This window comes from Esox lucius, chromosome 15 (assembly GCF_011004845.1).
Source record: "Esox lucius isolate fEsoLuc1 chromosome 15, fEsoLuc1.pri, whole genome shotgun sequence".
In the NCBI taxonomy this organism is placed as follows: Eukaryota; Metazoa; Chordata; class Actinopteri; order Esociformes; family Esocidae; genus Esox; species Esox lucius.
Window position 1 is genome coordinate 17332366 of NC_047583.1, and position 23067 is coordinate 17355432.

At 43.3% G+C, this 23067-nt stretch overlaps 2 protein-coding genes across 2 annotated transcripts; one reads left to right on the top strand and one right to left on the bottom strand.

Annotated features, from left to right (window-relative positions):
* Positions 1–26: 26 nt before the first annotated feature.
* On the bottom strand, positions 27–8687 carry supt3h (SPT3 homolog, SAGA and STAGA complex component). Its single transcript, XM_010863658.5, has 12 exons — positions 8550–8687; positions 5241–5335; positions 4616–4700; positions 3978–4064; positions 3751–3844; positions 3473–3609; positions 3292–3367; positions 3106–3218; positions 1422–1526; positions 1213–1338; positions 1052–1144; positions 27–491 (listed from the first exon to the last, which is right to left on the bottom strand). Exons 2-12 carry the CDS (start codon positions 5330–5332, stop codon positions 450–452), a joined length of 1050 nt encoding a protein of 349 aa, XP_010861960.1. The 5' UTR covers positions 5333–5335; positions 8550–8687; the 3' UTR covers positions 27–449.
* Positions 8688–8955: 268 nt separating this feature from the next.
* On the top strand, positions 8956–21810 carry runx2a (RUNX family transcription factor 2a). The gene is made up of 6 exons (XM_013137349.3): positions 8956–9127; positions 10586–10794; positions 11114–11270; positions 11388–11492; positions 16002–16094; positions 21452–21810. The coding sequence occupies exons 1-6, from the start codon at positions 8956–8958 to the stop codon at positions 21808–21810; spliced, it is 1095 nt and encodes a 364-aa protein (XP_012992803.3).
* Positions 21811–23067: the final 1257 nt, after the last annotated feature.

Here is a 23067-nt window from a genome sequence, read left to right on the forward strand (position 1 = left end):
TGATCTGTTTTCATATACTCCAGTGTCTGAAAAGTAATTCTAGTCAAATAGCTTTATTTAAACATAGAAAAATTACAAACTGGTAATGTATAAAAAATCTTGACAAAATGAACCAGATACACTAGCTGTGTCAAATCTGGCTTTCATGCTTGTACTGGTATTGAAATGAGTAGTACACTAAATAGTAATAACAAATGCATTAAGCAAGAAGTCAGAATGCTAATGCCATTCAACTGAGAATGCATAATTTTATGCACAATTGTATTGGTTCATTATGTAATAGTACTGGAAGCACACGGCATTGTCAAAATATGCAGTATAAAACATTTTTCACATATCCAAAATTCCAGCTACTTAGAACATAAGTAGGTATTTGGACACAGCCATTGACTCATGAAGTAAACTGCACAGAAATGGATAACTGTCTCGGGAAAAAGTAGTACAAGTCTTCAGCAGGCTAGGAATACCATCCCCTTCCCCCGATATGCACTCTGGAAAAGAATGGAGGGACAGTGTTTAATCAATAATTATGTAATGTGCAATACTAATACATTTTTTGCATATCCAACTGTGACACTCAGATAAGTGGTCAGCCTTTGATCAAGGTCTGCTTGTTCTGTCTACTGAATTAAATGTCCTTGGTTTCCAAAATAAAAATGTCAAGGGACATTTCTACAGTATTATTTAAGACTTCATGACTATTTAATGAGCACATCTTTGTAGAACCAATACATAGGCTACACAGCCTGCCTCTGCTTGACACTCAGACTCAAGAGTTGTTTTAGGTACTACATTTGGCCATGGCAACATCCTTATTTCTCTCCCATTACAGCTCATCTGTCACCCTCTCTGTAAGGCTATAATGACAGAAATCATCTGTATGAGTCATTATTTCCTCAAAATGTTTTAATACCTTTATAATTTACTTGATGGACCGTCTCATTTAATGCTATTGCATGTCAAATCTCCAGTTCTCTATTACTTTTTCAACTTATAACAGATAAGAGGTCAGCACATTTGTTAGTAGCGAGGAACAGAATGGAGAGCGTACCGTGTGTTTGTAGCTGTAACGTCTGACAGCCTCCCTGATGTGGGACGGTTGAATGGCACCACTAGGAGGCTCCACACCACTCACCGCCGAGCTCTAAAACAGACAGACTTTAGCACACTGCATGCCACACGGCCCACACTGTAACCCAGAAGTAAACAAACCTTCTTGCGTTTCCTTTGCCTCGTCTTACTTTCCAATCCTAGGCCTCCATTTGAGGGCTTTGATGAGTAAGATGGGCCAGGAGTGGAGGGGGGCGTGGTCTCTGGAGAGTCTGGATCTCTCTTTATCTGACAGAGAAAGGAGAGAAAGATGTAGAGAAAGAGGTGCCTGAAGGGGTCTCCCATAAGATGGGAGTGTGTGAGTGTTTTACCTCTGTATTGCTGTGGTAATTTATGAAGCTAGCAGAGACAGCATGGCTGAAGGGGTCTGTCTTAGGAGTCATATCCTGTTTCACCAACAGGGACAGATCTACTAGCTTGAGAGACAGAAGGGGGTGAGAGATGAGTGAGAATCTTGTAAATCCGAACAACGCAAAATACTACAGTCCTTTGGTTCAACTACCAGGGGTCCTTGTAGGCACATTTTAGAGACACATGAAATTTACATTCAAGGGAGATCAAAATTAAAATAGTCATTTACACTCACCTAAAGGATTATTAGGAACACCTGTTCAATTTCTCATTAATGCAATTATCTAATCAACCAATCACATGGCAGTTGCTTCAATGCATTTAGGGGTGTGGTCCTGGTCAAGACAATCTCCTGAACTCCAAACTGAATGTCAGAATGGGAAAGAAAGGTGATTTAAGCAATTCTGACCGTGGCATGGTTGTTGGTGCCAGACGGGCCGGTCTGAGTATTTCACAATCTGCTCAATTACTGGGATTTTCATGCAAAACCATTTCTAGGGTTTACAAAGAATGGTGTGAAAAGGGAAAAACATTCAGTATGCGGCAGTCCTGTGGGCGAAAATGCCTTGTTGATGCTAGAGGTCAGAGGAGAATGGGCTGACTGATTCAAGCTGATAGAAGAGCAACTTTGACTGAAATAACCACTCGTTACAACCGAGGTATGCAGCAAAGCATTTGTGAAGCCACAACACGCACAACCTTGAGGCGGATGGGCTACAACAGCAGAAGACCCCACCGGGTACCACTCATCTCCACTACAAATAGGAAAAAGAGGCTACAATTTGCATGAGCTCACCAAGATTGGACAGTTGAAGACTGGAAGAATGTTGCCTGGTCTGATGAGTCTCGATTTCTGTTGAGACATTCAGATGGTAGAGTCAGAATTTGGCGTAAACAGAATGAGAACATGGATCCATCATGCCTTGTTACCACTGTGCAGGCTGGTGGTGGTGTAATGGTGTGGGGGATGTTTTCTTGGCACACTTTAGGCCCCTTAGTGCCAATTGGGCATCGTTTAAATGCCACGGCCTACCTGAGCATTGTTTCTGACCATGTCCATCCATTTATGACCACCATGTACCCATCCTCTGATGGCTATTTCCAGCAGGATAATGCACCATGTCACAAAGCTCGAATCATTTCAAACTGGTTTCTTGAACATGACAATGGCCCCCACAGTCACCAGATCTCAACCCAATAGAGCATCTTTGGGATGTGGTGGAACGGGATCTTCGTGCCCTGGATGTGCATCCCACAAATCTCCATCAACTGCAAGATGCTATCCTATCAATATGGGCCAACATTTCTAAAGAATGCTTTCAGCACCTTGTTGAATCAATGCCACGTAGAATTAAGGCAGTTCTGAAGGCGAAAGGGGGTCAAACACAGTATTAGTATGGTGTTCCTAATAATCCTTTAGGTGAGTGTATATAAAATTATAGTCATTAAAATACTCTAATAAAATAGTCACATTTATATTAAATTATAGTCATTTATACGTCATCATTCAGAGTGACCTACATTTAGTGCAGTCATCTTAAAATACACATTTTACTAAAAAAAGTAGCCATCTACCATGTAATTACTAGTAGGAAAACTATTTTAAAAAATTATTATTTAGGTCCTTCTACCACCTTAACCCACCTGAGCAATAGTCTCGTATGCCAGGTAGGACAGGATCTCCATGGCAACAGTGTGGGGCTTTAACTCCAGACTGCTGCAGTCCAACCAGTCACGGAACTTTGATGCCTTCTTAGCTACACATACACAATACCGATCAGACACTGGGATACAATTCAAGAGTTAGGTAAGAGAGGTAGTGGTACTTACCAAAGCTGAGCTGCCGACTCTCACAGAACTCAATGTACTGAGCATTGTCCATCCCTCTTGTCTGTCTTTCCAACCGCTACAGTCAAAGAGTAAGAGGGAAAAGAGAAAGTCAGGATGTCAGAGGAAGCGAGAGAAAGAGGGAGCTGATAACTACCACCTTAAAACAATTTTGTGTTCTTACCTCCAGTCGTTCCAGTTTGATATCATCGACTTCCTGGTTGTCAGACAGGGAGAGGAACTCCCCTGTTTGGTCCACCCAGGACAAAAAGTCCCCTGCCAGCCGCTGGCGCTTGTTACCTCCGGCAACACCCCACCTGTCTAGCATCGTCAGTGTGTGTGCAGGTGAGAGAAAGATGACCATGTTAGACCTCTTGGTCCAGGAGAGCACAAGACTTGGAGGTAACGGAAGCCAACACTTCTTCAGGTGTCAGGCAAGCAGATACGAACTGAGACAAGTACCTGACTCTAGTGGTTCCTCATCTTCAACGGTTTTCAGCACTTTAGATTTGTAGTCCTTGAACTGCAGATACCTTAACAACCTCCTCACCTTTTTCTGAAGAGAGAACGACCGATATAATATTATGCAGTCTAAAGTAATACTAAAGGACAACTTATAAAATGCAGAAAGTAGTTTGAGCATCTGGTGTGCGAGTGTGTATGTTTGGATAAATGTTTTTTGTGTGTACCTTGTCCCTCCTCATGAGGAACAAGATGTCTTCAGCTGAGATAAACCTTGAACTCCTAAGGACTGCCCCCTCACACGCCTGATGTAGCTACAAACAAACAAAAGCAATGATAAGCGTATTTAGTAACTGAAAAGGTTTGTGTTTCACAAATAACTGACAAAACTGTATTCATACAGCACATTTCTTAAAACAAATACACTTCACAAGTAACAGTTAAGAAAGGAAATAATAAAAGTTTGAAAACAACAGAACAAAAAAAATAACATTGATGATTTAAAACAGCAAACTACCAAGTACAATTGAAAGGAATTTTAAAAACAAATCTTAAGGTTTTTCTTAAGTGTCACAAGTATGAGGTACTCTGGCTGCGTGTTCTTAATGCTAGGACCCTAGTGACTGAAGGCAGCCTCACCAGCAGCTTTGGATCAGACCTTTGGGTCGACTAAAAGACAGGGCACACAGCACTTCAAAAGCATTTCCATAATGTACTGTATTCTGTTGCCAGGCTATCAATAAAGCAACTTTAAACCAGGCAACTAATGCTGTTGACTTTAAAATGTGTTGAGTATGTGCTCCTTCTGGACTTCTTGAGAGTGAGAGAATGTGAGAGTGAGTGTGAGAGAGTGTAATGTTGTTACCAGGTTGATAAGTTGGGTGTGTACAATGTCCTCCACCAGGGCAGCAGTCTCAGGTAGGGGTCTGCGGACATCTCCCAGAGCAAACCTAGAAAACACACAAACCTAAACATACTTACACAGGAAAGGGGTTCAAAACCCTTGCATGCACTTTGGGGACCTATCTACACACACAGACTCAGGATACAGGCACTGTTCTAGTTGGTGAGGTAGAGGGATGTGGTGTATCTCTATGCAAAGGCTGGGTTGAACACCTGAGTGTCTGTGATTGTGTGATGGCAGTGATGTCATAATCCAATGAAAAACAGTTGGTCCAATGAGGGTGGAGCACAGGAGTATGGTGACCATGCTGTTTTCCGAACACTACCACACACCCAAGACCACAGAACCACAACGCACTCTTTCTCTGTGTGGTCGACCCAGGAACGACCACACAATAACCCTTAGTGACTACGCTGAACCTACTGCTAAAGCTAGCTGGTCACCCTGTGATAGCACAGTCATGGCGTCCAACAGCCTCTTCAGCCCAAGTCAACACAACCACTACTGGGGTAAGTGGGTTTGTCTGTCTGCATGCGTATATACAGTATGTGTGTTAGGGGCTGTGTGACTCAGTGTAAGCAGTTACATCATGCTCTGTATTTCGGGGATGAAGCTAGGTCGTGTTGGTGGGCGGTCCCTCGCTGAGCTGGAAGAGCCTGCCATGGTAGTGCTGCTCATCACCTACACACAGAGAGAGACACACACTGAGTTTTGTTTAGGAAGCAGCATTATTACACTGGTTGACATATAGGCTACTGTGTTCAGTAAATATACATGACTTCCAGAAAATACATTTTGATTGGCCCGTAAATATGACTGGGAATGTTTTGTGTGTGGGAATTCCACAGAACCTGAGCATCCTAGTTGGCATTGTTTATGGTCGTAACTACGACGTTATCGTATAGTAATATAGTATAGTATAGTAATCGAACCTCCAACTTTCGTTCTAAATGTACTTAAAATATTAACTGGCAAACGCTTCCGTCCATCTTGCGGCGGTACTTGAATTTCACCTCTGGCGAAATACGCCAGCCACAATATGAATGGCCCCAATCATGGCCCCAGTATGACCCCTGCTTTATCAACAGACTCAAAAGCTGGGAAAAAGAAATAAAAAATCTCCCCTCTTCCATTTCTGTAAAAAAGCTAAGGAACAGGGCTAGAAAAATGGTATTCCTGAAATTCATAGATAAAGGATGAAAGGACTGACCATCCATCATACATAAACACGGATCGAACCATAATTTTAGAGCCTTTGGAGTGTTTAAGTTAATTTAAGCCAATATTATAGTACCTACTTGTATACAAGAGTTAAACTACACTCATGAGTATATGTTCATGAACACTGATTGGTAATGTAACATCCATAATGCTCATATCAGGTTCATATCAGCATTAAAATAATATGCACTTTGCATGGGATAATAGTACATGGGATAAAGTTAAGTCAACTTTCATCCAGATTTCAAAAGATCTATCATTGTCTTGTGTTTCTTGGTCACTATCCCTTTTTAGCTGTGTGAAATCTATAAAAATGTGAATGTGATAGATAACAATCATCATATCTTAGCTTCAGAAGGTAACACATTTACCACATCTTATATGCATTTTCTTTTTAAAGTATTTTTAGACATTCACAGAAGCAAAAGTTGATATCTTAAAATAGTTAATTATTAGGTACACATTTAGTAATCTAGTAGGAACCCTTTTTGCCTCCAACATCTCTCAGGGATTGTCACATTGTTTGTTCAGAGATGCCCTTCTACAAACCACTGCTGTAAAGAGCGGTTATTTGAGTAGGCTATTTGTGGCCTTTCTGTCAGCTTGATTAAGGTTCCTCGGACCTCTCTCATTAACATGGTATTTTCACCCACAGAACTGCCGCTCACTGGAGGTTTTTTGATTGTATCATTCTCTGTAAATTTGAGTCTAGTGTGTGCAAATCCCAGGTCAGCTGTTTCTGAGACTGTGGAACCACCACGTCTAGCAAAAATAATTAAAACCTACCATGGTCACAGTCACTTAGATCACATCTATTATCCTACTTGAAGTTATAATGTGAACTCTGAAATCTCTTACCCCTGAGTTCAGTGTGTTAAAGACAGCTGGGATCTCTGCTGAAATTGTGAATAATATTTTTTAACTCAAACTTAAAATTTGGGTGTGGAGTTTTGATCCAGTGGTAACACTACAGGCTCCATGCATATTCACTACCCGTCTCTACCCATCACCGCTGTCACCTCTTTACCGGTCTTTCTAGGATTCCAACCATCAATAAATGCCTTGTACTTTACAAATAATAAAAGAAAGTGTCCTAGCTTTGTTTGTTGACAAGAAACATAAGTAGAATGGGAGTTAGAGGAACGTAGCAACCAACATGCTTTTGTGTCATTTAATAGTGAGCAGGCTATGGGTCACAAGATTGAATTTTCTGGTTGACGCCTTGCCTATTTCATTACATTGATGTCAGACGTGGTCTACAACACGATCTTTCAGCTCTGAGCTTTCAGAACTGAAGATCAGACGTCACAATTTTTTTCCAGTTTCCGGTTGTCTTGAAAGCACCATCAATCAATAAACAAAAGAACAGGATAGAGTCACTCAACCAGAATGGAGCTCAGGCAAATCAGGCGCCTGCTATTGTCACACAATAAGGACTTGAGTGTTTTTGTTTGACTGAGGTCTAAACCACTGCCTTCCTCTCCCTCCCAACCTTGCCTCTCTCAGTGGTTGCATGAGTGAATCCATTAGTACAGTGTTTCCTGTATTCAAACCTGTGGCTGCAAACAGACAGAGAGAGAGGACGTATTCACACATCACAAACAAACTCGCTCAAACATGTTGGAAACTGGAAGGAATTTGAGAGTGAAAAATGCCCAAAGTGGTCACTGATGGAGACTGGTTGGCAAGTGCAGCATGTGAAGGTGACACCGGTCTCAATCAATGCAAGGTTTAAGAGTCAACACATTGTTGGATTACTTCATGGTGCAAATAATGTATCCCTTTTAATAATGGAGGATATTTTTTTTTTTTTAAAGAAGTGATCCTCCTTTTTATTTTCTTTAATGCAGTGGAAATCACAGGGAGACAGGGGTGAAAGACACACACACACACACACACACACACACACACACACACACACACACACACACACACACACACACACACACACACACACACACCTCCAGTGGGTACCCTGTTTGATACAGGTGCCACCCTGATAACAATGATCCTCACTTGAAGGATTTTCTAAACAATTTCAAGGGGTAATACCTAATTAGCTGAATTAAAGCAACAGTGCATTCCAAGCAACTCTCACCTCCACTCTCATTTCAAATGTATACCAACAGCTTACAAAAGGTGTAAACCCTTTTTTAAATATATAAAACAATGTAAAAAAAAATGTATAAGTTATTTACAGGCCACAATGGCTATTCATACTATTAAGTACCCGTTTTCTCACATGCACAAACATTCTGTGAACTGTGAAGAAATGAAGAAACCAGGAAATGACTTAAGGAAAAATAAACGTGTGTTGTTCAATCACACCTGCAGTGTCTTTTGTCCAGTGGAACGCCAAACTTGCAGTACGTTCTGTGGTGCGTGCGTTAATTTTATCCAACGTACCCACCAAGTCGTACGCGTATAGATTTCAAATGTCTGTTGCCCATACCCAGATTATGCATGTATCGCAACTAAAACGTGTTGCTTGGGGGGAATGAACACACCCATGTTTCAGACTAGGTATCCCATACCACTCAGTTTCCAAATTATGTCTACTCTTGTAACAGGTTTGTCTGAAGCCAGGCAGAATGAGTCAGATTCAAGTAAAGAAGCAAATAATAAAGTAGGCTACTTCGATTTCTTTACAAGGTGTTAAAAAATTCAACCATACCGTGATTCAACGACTTATTTAAAGATTACTTGTCCCTCGTTGTTGGTTTTCTAAACAAAACACAGCTGCGTTTGATAAAGCAGCTTTGTAGTTCTGTCGCACAGTGAAAGACGTAAGCAATGGCGATCCCTCCATGGGCTATTGGCACCCCCTGGTGGACAGTGATGGGTGTGTTTTTGAGGTTAAGCAGGCACATGCCCACAAAGATCCCAGGGGGCTTGAGCACCTGCCCCTTTCCCCTCAGACTCAACAAGTGCCCTTTTTGCCCTCAGGTTAAGTTCAGGTTAAGGTTAATAATAATAATAACCATTTAAACTGTATAGCTTTTCTATGTACTCAAAGTGCTTCACAGGGTCAGCATACAGGGTAAAATCACTTTAATAGGGACAAATAAAAGGTGAAATAAATGGCCTTCCAGAGCTGGGGTGCGGCAACTGAAAAGGACCTGTTGCCCCAGGTCCGGAGATTGGTCCTGAAGAGTTGTTGCATCCACAGACCTGAGGCATCGGGTGGGGGTGTTACAGACGAGGAGATTGGAGAGGTGAAATGGGGTCAGATTATTTATGACTTTTTAGATGGTGAGTAGTAAACAATACGCCCTTTCAGTGCATTTGTGCTTTCGCGTCTTGGGGGACACTGTCGTCATTTGTCCGATTTTACTTGTGTGACATGGCCGCAGGCACGTTGGCTCACTCTGTGCTCAGTGTGGCTGAGTCTGGGGTGTGAGTTGGATCCGTTGAGCTACTGGGAAGGCACATTGACATGTGTCCGTCCGCTGCTTTGGTGTGCCTGTGAGCTTTTGTGTGTGACGCTCGCATTGTGTGTGCTTGAGTGTTTACTTGTGCGCCGAGCATCCATTGACTTCAATGGTGCTGCTTAGAACAGTTTTTTTCAGTGCTCTGAAAGTAGACGGTGATTGGATAAATGCTGCGATTATGTCCCGCCCACGGACGCTCAGCGTCTCTGGGGGTGAATGAGGAGTGGGCTGGCCAGGACTCCAGGCTTCCGCGTGATGATTGGAGCATCTGACGATCTGTCAAACTGCATCTCCTTTTGACTGACAGCGGTCTGTACTATAAGAAGTCACTGAAGCTATTTCGTGCTCAGTCCCATTGCGGATTTCTCAAGAAAGACAAACTGCTGCAATATTTCTTGATATTTGTTTGGCGAAATTGCTAGCCGATTTGGATCATATATTTCACACAATTATAGGCTACACCACAATCCTTGTTTCAGTTTTACAAAGTTTAATATATATTTTTTAGATAGTTCATTCATTCATTCATATACAGTAGTAGGCTAGGCTAGAGTCGTACGTGGGTGAAACTGCGCACGATGGCAGACAGTGCTAATATTGTCGACCTGATTTTAGCGAAGCCATTAATAAACAGAGTAAAATAATATTTGTAAAAAAATGAGGCCGAAAATGAGCTTCCCCTCTTTGAAAGACCAGCAGCCGCCACTGGTATGGAGGTATGTAACCACAAACATCCGTCAAAGTAACAATATCTGGTAGAGAATGTGTCCAGGCAAAGCGTGACAAAAGCAAAAAAACGATTGAGACAAAAGCAGAATAAAGAGTCTAAAATTTGCTAGAACGCAGAACTAATGACATCTCAGGTGGAGAAGCGACGAACAAACAACGCCAGCGTCCTCTCGCATCGTTGCGATGTGAGTTAACTTATTTCATATGAACCTAACAATCAGTGTTGGTCTGCATATCCATAGCTTTTTAAACATGAGTGTGTGTATTTGTTCAAGGTCAGTCTGTAAATATGGGGACGCAAAGTAAAAAAAAATAAAAATGGCTCACGGGTTTAAGGTACTTGTGTTACTCTTATTACTATACTTTTATTGAAGCCTTTCAATCGCAAAGAAATTGTCATAGATTATGTCAACGATTACATTAACAAGCCTGTTAAATTACTTAAATGGATCAGAACCGTTTGGCCAGTTCTTTTGGTCTCTGTGTCTTCAGAAGTAATTTTGCTTGACAGTACAAAAACATGCTCTTGTCATTTTGCTAATTCTCCCAGATCCCCAGATCACCAGCCATAGGTTCAGTACCCAGCTACCTGATAAGACCACAGATGGGACAGGGGTTGTGACAGCTCAGCATAAGGACAACCGCACAAGCACAGGGGACATCCCTGCTGATTTAAGGGCCACCGATAGCCCAAACTTTCTGGTGTCAAGTCTTCCGGCCCACTGGCGTTGCAATAAGATCTTGCCACATGCCTTTACGGTAACGCAAACATACGCTTGTTTTTACAGCTGTTTTTGGGACCTATCTGTGTGGGGATGAAAACTAATACTACCGTTACTTTGACTATTTTCCTTAACACCTATCACTAACCTAACCCTAATTTCTACCTTAACTTTATCCCCTAATGTTAAATCCAAACCCTTAACTTTTATACTAACTCCAAACCCTATCCCGCAAACTTTAACCTGTAACCCTAATTTTATTAGAATATATCTTGTTCAACCAAATATAAATATGGATGAACACTCCCACACCCAATTTAATCCATCCTCCACCTCCTTACCTCTTCACTCTCCAGGTTGTTGCCCTGGGTGATGTATGTGATGGCGTTTTAGTAACGGTGATGGCAGGAAATGATGAAAACTGTTCAGCAGAGCTACGGAATGCAACCGCTTTGATGACCTCACGCACAGCACGCTTCAACGACCTCCGATTTGTAGGACGCAGCGGAAGAGGTGTGTTTGTGTCTGTGTACAATAGCAGACATCTGTGTTTCTGCATTTGTTTGTGTAAAAAGAGTGTCTGTGCCTTACATGTCTTCCTTGTTCTCTCCCCCTGTCTTACCTCTGTAGGTAAAAGCTTTACTCTGACCATTACCGTGTTCACCAGTCCTCCTCAGGTGGCTACATACCACAGAGCTATCAAAGTTACAGTAGATGGACCGAGAGAGCCGCGCTGTGAGTACACACAACACACATGCCTACTTACATGGAACGTCTGACAATACAACAAGTATGCACTGACTTCTATAAGTTGGTCTGCTAAGTGATGAAATGTAACACACAGTAAGGTCCGGAAATAATTGGACACTGAAATAATGAATATGGGCTTGAAGTGCAATCTCTCAACTTTAATTTGGGGGTATTCACATCCAAATTGGAGGAAGGGTTTAGGAATTACATCTCTTTAATATGTAGCCCCCTCTTTTTCAAGATATGTAATTGACTTAAAAGCTGTTCCTTTGTTATTTCTTCATCAATTGAGCAGGTAAAAGGTCTGGAGTTGATTCCAGGTGTGGCATTCACATTTGGAAGCTGTTGCTGTGAACCCACAACATGCGGTCAAAGGAGCTCTCAATGCCAGTGAAACAGGCCATCCTTAGGCTTCAATTTCTTTTTAAACATTAGCAGGAACATTAAGAGTGGCCAAATCAATAGTTTGGTACATTCTGAGAAAAGATAAACGCACTGGTGTGCTCTGCAAGACAAAAAGGCCCGGACGTCCACAGAAGACAACAGTGATGGATGATCGTAGGATCCTTTCCATGGTAAAGAAAAACCCCTTCACAACATCCAGCCAAGTGAAGAACACTCCAGGAAGTAGGCATATCATTATCCAAGTCTACCATAAAGAGAAGACTTCATGAGAACTAATACAGAGGGTTCACCACAATGTGCAAACAATTCATAAGCCTGGAGAATAGAAAGGCCAGATTAGACTTCTAAAAAACCCAGCTCAGTTCTGGAACAGCATTCGTTGGAAAGATGAAACTAAGATCAACCTTAGTTGATGGGAACCAGAATGATGGGAAGAAAAAGGAATGGAAAATACATCATCTGTAAAACACAGTGGAGGCAGTGGGATGGCATGGCCATGCATGCCTTCCAATGGCACTGGGTCACTAGTGTTTGTTGATTATGTGACAGATGACAGTGAAGCCGGATGAATTCTGAAGTGTATAGGGATATGTTGTCTTCTCAGATTCAGCCAAGTTCAGCAAAGTTGCTTGGTTAGCGTTTTACTTTACAGATGGACAATGACCCAAAACGAAAGCAACCCATTTTTTAAGGCAAAGAAGTGGAGTATTCTTCAATGGCAGAGTCAATCACATGATCTCAACCTGATCGAGCATGCATTTCACTTGCTGAAGACAAAACTTAAGGCAGAAAGACCCACACACAAACAACAACTGAAGACCGCTGCAATAAAGCTCTGGGAAAGCATCACAAAGGAGGAAACCCAGCGTTTGATGACCATGCATTCCAGACTTCAAGCAGTAATTGCCTGCAAAGGATTCTCAATAAAGTATTAAAAATAAAAAAAATATTTATAAGGGGTTGGTGCGTAGAGGATCGGGCGGCAGTCGAAGGCGGGGGGCCTCGACAACCCGATCCCTGGACATGGAAACTAGTTCTAGGGACGTGGAACGTCACCTCGCTGGCGGGGAAGGAGCCTGAGATTGTGCATGAGGTTGAGAGGTTCCGACTAGAGATAGTCGGGATCACCTCTACGCACGGCTTGGGCTCTGGAACCACACTCCTTGAGAGAGGATGGACTCTTCACCACTCTGGAGTTGCCCATGGTGAGAGGCGGTGTGGGTTTGCTTGTAGCCCCCCAGCTCTGCCGCCATGTGTTGGAGTTTACCCCGGTGAACGAGAGGGTCGTTTCCCTGCGCCTACGGGTCGGGGATAGATCTCTCACTGTTGTTTGTGCCTACGGGCCGAACGGCAGGGCAGAGTACCCGACCTTCTTGGAGTCTCTGGGAGGGGTGCTGGAAAGTGCTCCGACTGGGGATTCCATCGTTCTACTGGGGGACTTCAACGCCCACGTGGGCAACGACAGTGACACCTGGAGGGCCGTGATTGGGAGGAACGTCCCCCTGATCTGAACCCGAGCGGTGTTCAGTTATTGGACTTCTGTGCTAGTTTGTCACAGTTTGTCCATAACGAACACCATGTTCAAGCATAAGAGTGTCCATCAGTGCACGTGGCACCAGGACACCCTAGGCCGTAGGTCGATGATCGACTTTGTTGTCGTTTCATCTGACCTGCGGCCGTGTCTTAGACACTCGGGTGAAGAGAGGGGTGGAGCTGTCAACTGATCACCACCTGGTGGTGAGTTTGATCCGATAGCGAGGGAGGAAGCTGGACAGACAGGAGACTCGGCCAGACATTCCCAGCAGACCCTTACAGTACACTTGGGTCTGCCCGAGTCTCCTGTCAGAGAGATCTTTAACTCCCACCTCCGGCAGAGCTTCGACTGGATCCCGAGGGAGGCTGGAGATATTGAGTCCGATTGGACCATGTTCTCCACCTCCATTGTTGAAGCGGCCGCTCAGAGCTGTGGCTATAAGGTCTCCGGTGCCTGTCGAGGCGGCAATCCCCGAACCCGGTGGTGGACACTGGAAGTAAGGGATGCCGTCATGCTGAAGAAGGAGTCCTATCAGGCCTGGTTGGCTTGTGGGACTCCTGAGGCAGCTGACGGGTACCGGTAGGCCAAGCGGACTGCGGCCCGGGTGGTGGTGGAGGCAAAAACTCGCGCCTGGGAGGAGTTCGGTGAAGCCATGGAAACGGACTATCGGCTCGCCTCAAAGAGAATCTGTCCGGCGCCTCAGGAGAGGGAAACCGTGCCCTACAAACGCTGTTTACAGTGGAGGTGGGCAGCTGTTGACCTCAACTGGGGATGTCGTCGGGTGGTGGAAGGAGTACTTCAAGGATCTCCTCAATCCCGCCGTCACGTCTTCCATTGAGGAAGCAGAGGCTGAGGGCTCAGATGTGGACTCGTCCATCACCCGGGCTGAAGTCACTGAGGTAGTCAAGAAACTCCTTGGTGGCAAGGCACCGGGGGTGGATGAGATCTGCCCTGAGTACCTCAAGTCTCTGGATGTTGTCGGGCTGTCTTGGTTGACACGCCTCTGCAGCATCGCGTGGCGGTCGGGGACAGTGCCTCTGGGATGGCAGACCGGGGTGGTGGTCCCTCTTTTTAAGAAGGGGGACCGGAGGGTGTGTTCCAAATTCAGGGGGATCACACTTCTCAGCCTCCCCGGGAAAGTCTATGCCAGGGTACTGGAGAGGAGAATACGGCTGATAGTAGAACCTCGGATTCAGGAGGAATCTGTGCTGGAGGGTTCATGGGAGTTTGCCCAAACAATCCACATGTGTTTTGTGGATTTGGAGAAGGCATTCGATTGTGTCCCTCGCGGCATCCTGTGGAGGGTGCTTCGGGAGTATGGGGTCATGAGTCCTTTGCTAAGGGCTGTCAGGTCCCTGTACGACCGAAGCAGGAGCTTGTAAGTCAGACTTGTTCCCAGTGCATGTTGGACTCCGGCAGGGCTGCCCTTTGTCGCCGGTTCTGTTCGTAATTTTTATGGACAGAGTTTTCTATGCGCAGCCAGGGGCCGGAGGGTGTCAGGTTTGGGGACCACATGATTTCGTCTCTGCTCTTTGCGGATGATTTTGTCGTGTTGGCCCCTTCAAACCAGGACCTTCAGCACGCACTGGGACGGTTTGCAGCCGAGTTTGAAGTGGTTGGGATGAGAATCAGTACCTCCAAATCTGAGGCCTTGGTCCTAGGTCGGAAAAAGGGTGGCTTGCCCACTTCAGGTTGGTGGAGAGTTCCTGCCTCAAGTGGAGGAGTTTAAGTATCTAGGGGTCTTGTTCACGAGTGAGGGAAGGATGGAACGGGAGATTGACAGACGGATCGGTGCAGCTTCTGCAGTAATGCGGTCGATGTATCAGTCTGTCGTGATGATGTATCGGTCAGTCGATTTACCGGTCAATCTACGTCCCTACTCTCACCTATGGTCATGAGCTTTGGGTCATGACCAAAAGGACAAGATCCCGGATACAGGCGGCCAAGCTTTCTCCGCAGGGTGGCTGGGCGATCCCTTAGGGTGAGAAGCTCGGTCACCTGGGAGGAGCTCAGAGTAGAGCCGCTGCTCCTCCACATCAAGAGGGGTCAGCTGAGGTGGCTTGGGCATCTGTTCCGGATGCCTCCTGAACGCCTTCCTGGGAAGGTGTTCCGGGCCCGTCCCACCGGGAGGAGATCCCGGGGAAGACCTAGGACATGCTGGAGGGACTATGTCTCCCGGCTGGCCTGGGAACGCCTCAGTGTCCCCCCGGAAGAGCTAGAGGAAGTGTCTAGGGAGAGGGAAGTCTGGGCATCTCTGCTCAGACTGCTGCCCCCGCGACCCAGCCCCGGATAAGCGGAAGAAGATGGATGGATGGATTTTATTTATGATTGTGTTCATTTGTCCAATTTTATTTGTGCCCCTGAGATAAGGGGACTGTGTATGAAAGTTGTTGCAATTTCTAAACATTTAATACAATATTTTTGTTCAACCCCTTGAATTAAAGCTGAAAGTCGGCAATTCAATTGTGGTGGCGTACAGCGCCAAAAAGATCATAATTGTGTCGGCGTCTGGTTTGAATGGGCTATAATTGCTTTTGTGTGCTACTCTCTGATAGGTCAGAAGCTAAAGTCAAAGGCAGTACACTTCAGGGTTAACTTGCCGATGGAGAATCTCCGCCCCCTCAACATCATAAATCCCCCAACAAGAGGTGAGAACAAAGCAATACAAATTATGGCAAAGTATGGCAAAGTTTACTTATATGTTAATGAGGTCCAAGTAAGTTGAAATACTTGTATGTTGTAAGTTGAAAATACTAGTAAGTTGAAACACCCAGCATAGGGGACTAATTTACACTACATCAATTTTTGGGACAACAATATAAATAAAAGGTAATATTTTCTGGATACACTTGCAATGTGGAAAAGAGTGCTCACAAAGGTTCTACTCAGACTACAACAATTATCCTGATGACAATTTAAATTACATTTCATTTACAAACACATTTTTATTTTCAATTACTATATTTTGAAAAAAGTGTTGCTTGTTTAGTTGATGGATTTAATTAACTGAAGTTTTATCTTAACCAAACATCAAATTGCTGTAGTCACATTAATTTAAGTCCATCCAATGAATAACAACAATTACAAACCCAATTCCAAAAAAGTTGTGACACTGTACAAATTGTGATTAAAAAAGGAATGGAATAATTTACAAACCTCATAAACTTATATTTCATTCACAATAGAATATAGATAACATATCGAATGTTGAAAGTGAGACAATTTGTAAGGTCATGCCAAATATTGGCTCATTTTGGATTTCATGAGAGCTACACATTCCAGAAAAGTTGGGACAGGTAGCAATAAGAGGCCGGAAAAGTTAAATGTACAGATAAGGAACAGCTGGAGGACCAATTTGCAACTTATTATGTCAATTGGCATCATGATTGGGTATAAAAAAAGCCTCTCAGAGTGGCAGTGTCTCTCAGAGTGGCAGTGTCTCTCAGACGTCAAGGTGGGCAGAGGATCACCAATTCCCCCAATGCTGTGGCGAAAAATAGTGGAGCAATATCAGAAAGGAGTTTCTCAGAGAAAAATTGCAAAGAGTTTTAAGTTATCATCATCTACAGCGCATAATATCATCCAAAGATTCAGAGAATCTGGAACGATCTCTGTGCGTAAGGGTCAAGGCCGGAAAACCATACTGGATGCCTGTGATCTTCGGGCCCTCAGACGGCACTGCATCACATACAGGAATGATACTGTAATGGAAATCACAAACATTGTCGGTGAACACAATCCACTGTGCCATTCGCCGTTGCCGGCTAAAACTCAATAGGTCAAAAAAGAAGCCGTATCTAAACAGGATCCAGAAGCGCAGACGTTTTCTCTGGGCCAAGGATCATTTAAAATGGACTGTGGCAAAGTGGAAAAGTGTTCTGTGGTCAGACAAATCAAAATTTGAAGTTCATTTTGGAAAACTGGGACGCCATGTCATCCGGACTAAAGAGGACAAGGACCACCCAAGTTGTTATAAGCGCTCAGTTCAGAAGCCTGCAACTCTGATGGTATGGGGTTGCATGAGTGCATGTGGCATGGGCAGCCTACACATCTGGAAAGGCACCATCAATGCTGACAGTTATATCCAAGTTCTAGAACAACATATGCCATCCAGACATCGTCTCTTTCAGGGAAGACCTTGCATTTTCCAACATGACAATGCCAGACCACATACTGCATCAATTACAATGTCATGGCTGCATAGAAGAAGGCTCCGGGTATTGAAATGGCCAGCCTGCAGTCCAGATATTTCATCCATAGAAAACATTTGGTGCATCATAAAGAGGAAGATGCGACGAAGAAGACCTAAGACAGTTGAGCAACTAGAAGCCTGTATTGGACAAGAATGAGACAACATTCCTATTCATAAACTTGAGCAACTTGTCTCCTCAGTCCCCATACGTTTGCAGTCTGTTATAAAAACAATGGTAAACATGGCCTTGTCCCTACTTCTTTCAGATGTGTTGATGCCATGAAATTTAAAATCAACTTATTTTTCCCTTAAAGTGAATTCTACAGTTGGTTTTGTACCGTGGGGAGAACAAGTATTTTATACACTGCCGATTTTGCAGGTTTTCTCACAAAGCATGTAGAAGTCTGTAATTTTTATCATAGATACTTAAAACAAAAATACAGAATATCACACTGTAAATTTTTTAAGTAATTCATTTGCATTTTATTGCATGACATACACTCACCTAAAGGATTATTAGGAACACCTGTTCACTTTCTCATTAATGCAATTATCTAATCAACCAATCACATGGCAGTTGCTTCAATGCATTTAGGGGTGTGGTCCTGGTCAAGACAATCTCCTGAACTCCAAACTGAATGTCAGAATGGGAAAGAAAGGGGATTTAAGCAATTTTGAGCGGGCATAGTTGTTGGGCCAGTCTGAGTATTTCACAATCTGCTCAGTTACAGGGATTTTCACGCACAACCATTTCTAGGGTTTACAAAGAATGGTGTGAAAAGGGAAAAACATCCAGTATGCGGCAGTCCTGTGGGTGAAAATGCCTTGTTGATGCTAGAGGTCAGAGGAGAATGGGCTGACTGATTCAAGCTGATAGAAGAGCAACTTTGACTGAAATAACCACTCGTTACAACCGAGGTATGCAGCAAAGCATTTGTGAAGCCACAACACGCACAACCTTGAGGCAGATGGGCTACAACAGCAGAAGAGCCCACCGGGTACCACTCATCTCCACTACAAACAGGAAAAAGAGGCTACAATTTGCATGAGCTCACCAAAATTGGACAGTTGAAGACTGGAAGAATGTTGCCTGGTTTGATGAGTCTCGATTTCTGTTGAGACATTCAGATGGTAGAGTCAGAATTTGGCATAAACAGAATGGCACACTTTAGGCCCCTTAGTGCCAATTGGGCATTGTTTAAATGCCAAAGCCTTCCTGAGCATTGTTTCTGACCATGTCCATCCCTTTATGACCACCATGTACCCATCCTCTGATGGCTACTTCCAGCAGGATAATGCATCATGTCACAAAGCTCGAATCATTTCAAATTGGTTTCTTGAACATGACAATGAGTTCACTGTACTGAAATGGCCCCCACAGTCACCAGATCTCAACCCAATAGAGCATCTTTGGGATGTGGTGGAACGGGAGCTTCGTGCCCTGGATGTGCATCCCACAAATCTCCATCAACTGCAAGATGCTATCTTGCCAACATTTCTAAAGAATGCTTTCAGCACCTTGTTGAATCATTGCCACGTAGAATTAAGGCAGTTCTGAAGGCGAAAGGGGGTCAAACACAGTATTAGTATGGTGTTCCTAATAATCCTTTAGGTGAGTGTAAGTATTTGATACATTAGAAAAGCAGAACTTAATATTTGGTGCAGAAAACTTTGTTTGCAATTACAGAGATCATACGTTTCCTGTAGTTCTTGACCAGGTTTGCACACACTGCAGCAGGGATTTTGGCCCACTCCTCCATACAGACCTTCTCCAGATCCTTCAGGTTTCGGGGCTGTTGCTGGGCAATACAGACTTTCAGCTCCTTCCAAAGATTTTCTATTGGGTTCAGGTCTGGAGACTGGCTAGGCCACTCCAGGATCTTGAGATGCTTCTTACGGAGCCACTTCTTAGTTGCCCTGGCTGTGTGTTTCGGGTCGTTGTCATGCTGGAAGACCCAGCCATGACCCATCTTCAGTGCTCTTACTGAGGGAAGGAGGTTGTTGGCCAAGATCTCGCGATACATGGCCCCATCCATCCTCCCCTCAATATGGTGCATTCTTCCTGTCCCCTTTGCAGAAAAGCATCCCCAAAGAATTATACTTCCACCTCCATGCTTCACAGTTGGGATGGTGTTCTTGGGGTTGTTCTCATCCTTCTTCTTCCTCCAAACACGGCGAGTGGAGTTTAGACCAAAAAGCTCTTTTTTTGTCTCATCAGACCACATTCCTCCTCTGGATCATCCAGATGGTCATTGGCAAACTTCAGACGGGCCTGGACATGCGCTGGCTTGAGCAGGGGGACCTTGCGTGTGCTGCAGGATTTTAATCCAGGATGGCATAGTGTGTTACTAATGGTTTTCTTTGAGACTGTGGTCCCAGCTCTCTTCAGGTCATTGACCAGGTCCTGCCGTGTAGTTCTGGGCTGATCCCTCACCTTCCTCATGATCATTAATGCCCCACGAGGTGAGATCTTGCATGGATCCCCAGACCGAAGGAGATTGACCGTCCTCTTGAACTTCTTCCATTTTGTAATAATTGCACCAACAGTTGTTGCCTTCTCACCAAGCTGCTTGCCTATTGTCCTGTAGCCCATCCCAGCCTTGTGCAGGTCTACAATTTAATCCCTGATGTCCTTACACAGCCCTCTGGTCTTGGCCATCGTGGAGAAGTTGGAGTCTGTTTGATTGAGCGTGTTCAAACTGTTCAAACTGGGGCAGTTAATACAGGTAGTGAGTGGAGAACAGGAGGGCTTCTTAAAGAAAAACTAACAGGTCTGTGAGAGCCGGAATTCTTACTGGTTGGTAGGTGATCAAATACTTATGTCATGCAATAAAATGCAAATTAATTATAAAAAAATCATACAAAGTGATTTTCTGGAATTTTGTTTTAGATTTGCAGGTTATCAAATACTTGTTCTCCCTACTGTATATGATATTGAATATGTTCGGCCCCAAAAGTTATTGCTCAGTTAGCTAACATGAGTTTTCATTAATTCTGATACCGCCAGTAACTGCAATGTCTGCATCTGATCAAAATGAGCTACCGGGAAAATGTGCTGATGGGAAATCTGACGGATGTTCAATACATTTGGAGGAGTATGATTACAACTTTACGAAGCAATCCATTTGTGTCACAGAGAATTACAGCCAGTGTATTCCCTGGTGGTCTGATGCATTAAACCATTTGTCTTCATGGAACGTGGCGCATACTTCTAACTTTTGCTCTGAAATAATAAGGGGAAGAGGGGGGGGGAGTGGTAATATTAACCAGGGGCAAAGTGAGCTTAGCAAAATTCTGACCAATCAGTATGCAAACTTAATCAAGTTAGAATACAAATCATGTGTGCAAACTGCCGAAATACCCCCTTATTGAAGCATAATCCACCTCTAAGCAAACCAATGTACGCAATAAATGTACAAATGGTAATCATGCGCCCACATTCAGATGCAAGTATAAATTCATCTTTAGCCACTACTTACTTAAATATACTTTTTTTTTCAACAGCAGGAACATCCTTTTACCTCCAACGTCAATTTGTAGCACAATATCTAAACGTCTCCCTTTCTCTCTTTATTCCTCCCTCTGTCCCCTTTTCTCTCTTTCCTCTTTTCATTGTCTCCCTGTATCTTCTCTTAGACTCTAGGCTCATTTTCACTTCCCCCTGGACCAATAATCAATCTTACATAAGTCATGTGACAATGCCATTCTCAAGCACAAGAACCACAGGCCTCTCAAGTATGCACAAATTTACACATTAACGCAAACACACCCAACTGAGTGCCCTCTGACCCTTTCTGCTGTCTTTTTTTCCAGATGTGTGTGATCTGGCAGTTGGGTTTGATCGCCCATTCCCCCAACTCTCGTCATTTGCCTCAACTTCCAGAATGCATTTTCCCTCTTTACCCTACTCTGTCACCCCTCCTCCTTCCCCTTACCTCCCTCACCACTTCCCCAATCAACCCCCCAATTCCCACAGTGGACTCTTCCAGCCAAGCAGCAGCCCCATTGTGCAGTATGGAGCCCCTGCTGGGACCAGTAACTATGTCTCACTGCCAGAGGGGAACAGGACAAACCACTTTACCTCAGGACCAGGGGGAGACCATGCACTCATAGCCGGGCTGGCAAATCAAACAGAGGGTAGGGGGGAGGAGCCTGTGTGGAGGCCTTATTGAGTCAGACAGTTCAATTAATCAATCAATCAAGATGTAGACTTGTTCCTCTGAAAATATACATTATGTAGTCCTATGTGTTTTATGCACTTATTTACTTTTGACTGTTTTTTTAATTTTCTCTGTTTATGGTCGGTTATGGGTAGGCCTGTTATCAGGTTTGTTTAATGTGTTCTTTTATTCGCTGATTCCAAACTGTCGATCTATGGTTGAGGTGAAAAATAAATAAATACTTTTTTGGAATAATAATTTATCAAATAAAGATAAATTCAAACATGTTTCATATGTTCCAAATTGAAAGAAACTGTACTGATTTGACTAAAACACAGATAATAAATGGGCCTGTAACCTCATCAAATTCCTATTTGCTGTTTCCACAGGAAAAAGTAATATATTTTTATGCTTAGAACTATATTATAATTTTCAAATATATAGGCTGAAAAGTAATAAAATATTTGGTGTAATAAAATATTCTGTTTTAATGGTAAGTGTTATGCTTTTTCCTTACTGTGATAATAAAAAAATTTGGGAGGTGAGAAAAAAGGTAAGGTAAATAAGTAATTTTATTTGACTTTATTTGGACAAGACTCAATCTGAACAAATTATCTAGTGGCAGAGGTCCCAAACATTTATTGTATCCCATAATGAAAATGAAATAGTAGTTTAGTTTGACCAATGACAGTCAGTCAAAAAAAGGTTTTGTAATAATATTTTAATCTAAAGGAAGTAAGGTTTGGAATTCCCCAACAATTTTTGGGAAGTTCAGAAAAGTATGCTAATCAGGCAACAATTGTGTATGATGTAATGTTAGCAAGTACAGTTTCTTGTAAAAATGCATTGTTGCCTACAACAAGCCCAACTGCTCACGTGCATGCCGTCAAATCAAGTTATATACCGTAGGTAATTAAATTATCAGCAATTTAGGACATTTGCTCAAATCTAGGTTTTGCTTTGCTATGTACACACTATCTCCAGTGTCCTGTTTGATATAGAAGCGAATGTGTTGTTATTGAACTTTACTTGAGCAGTGGGTGCACATTGCTTGACCTCTGTGGTGGATGGGTAAAGATATAAACATTTATCAGTATTATTATATTTGAGAAGGAGCTCCTGATGAATGTGAAGTTAAGGTATATAAAAAACCCAGGGAGGGTTTGGACAAACACTGATCAGCCATAACATTATGACAACTGACAGGTGAATAGTGAATAACAATGGTAATTTTGTTATCATGGCACCTGTCAGTGGGTGGGATATATT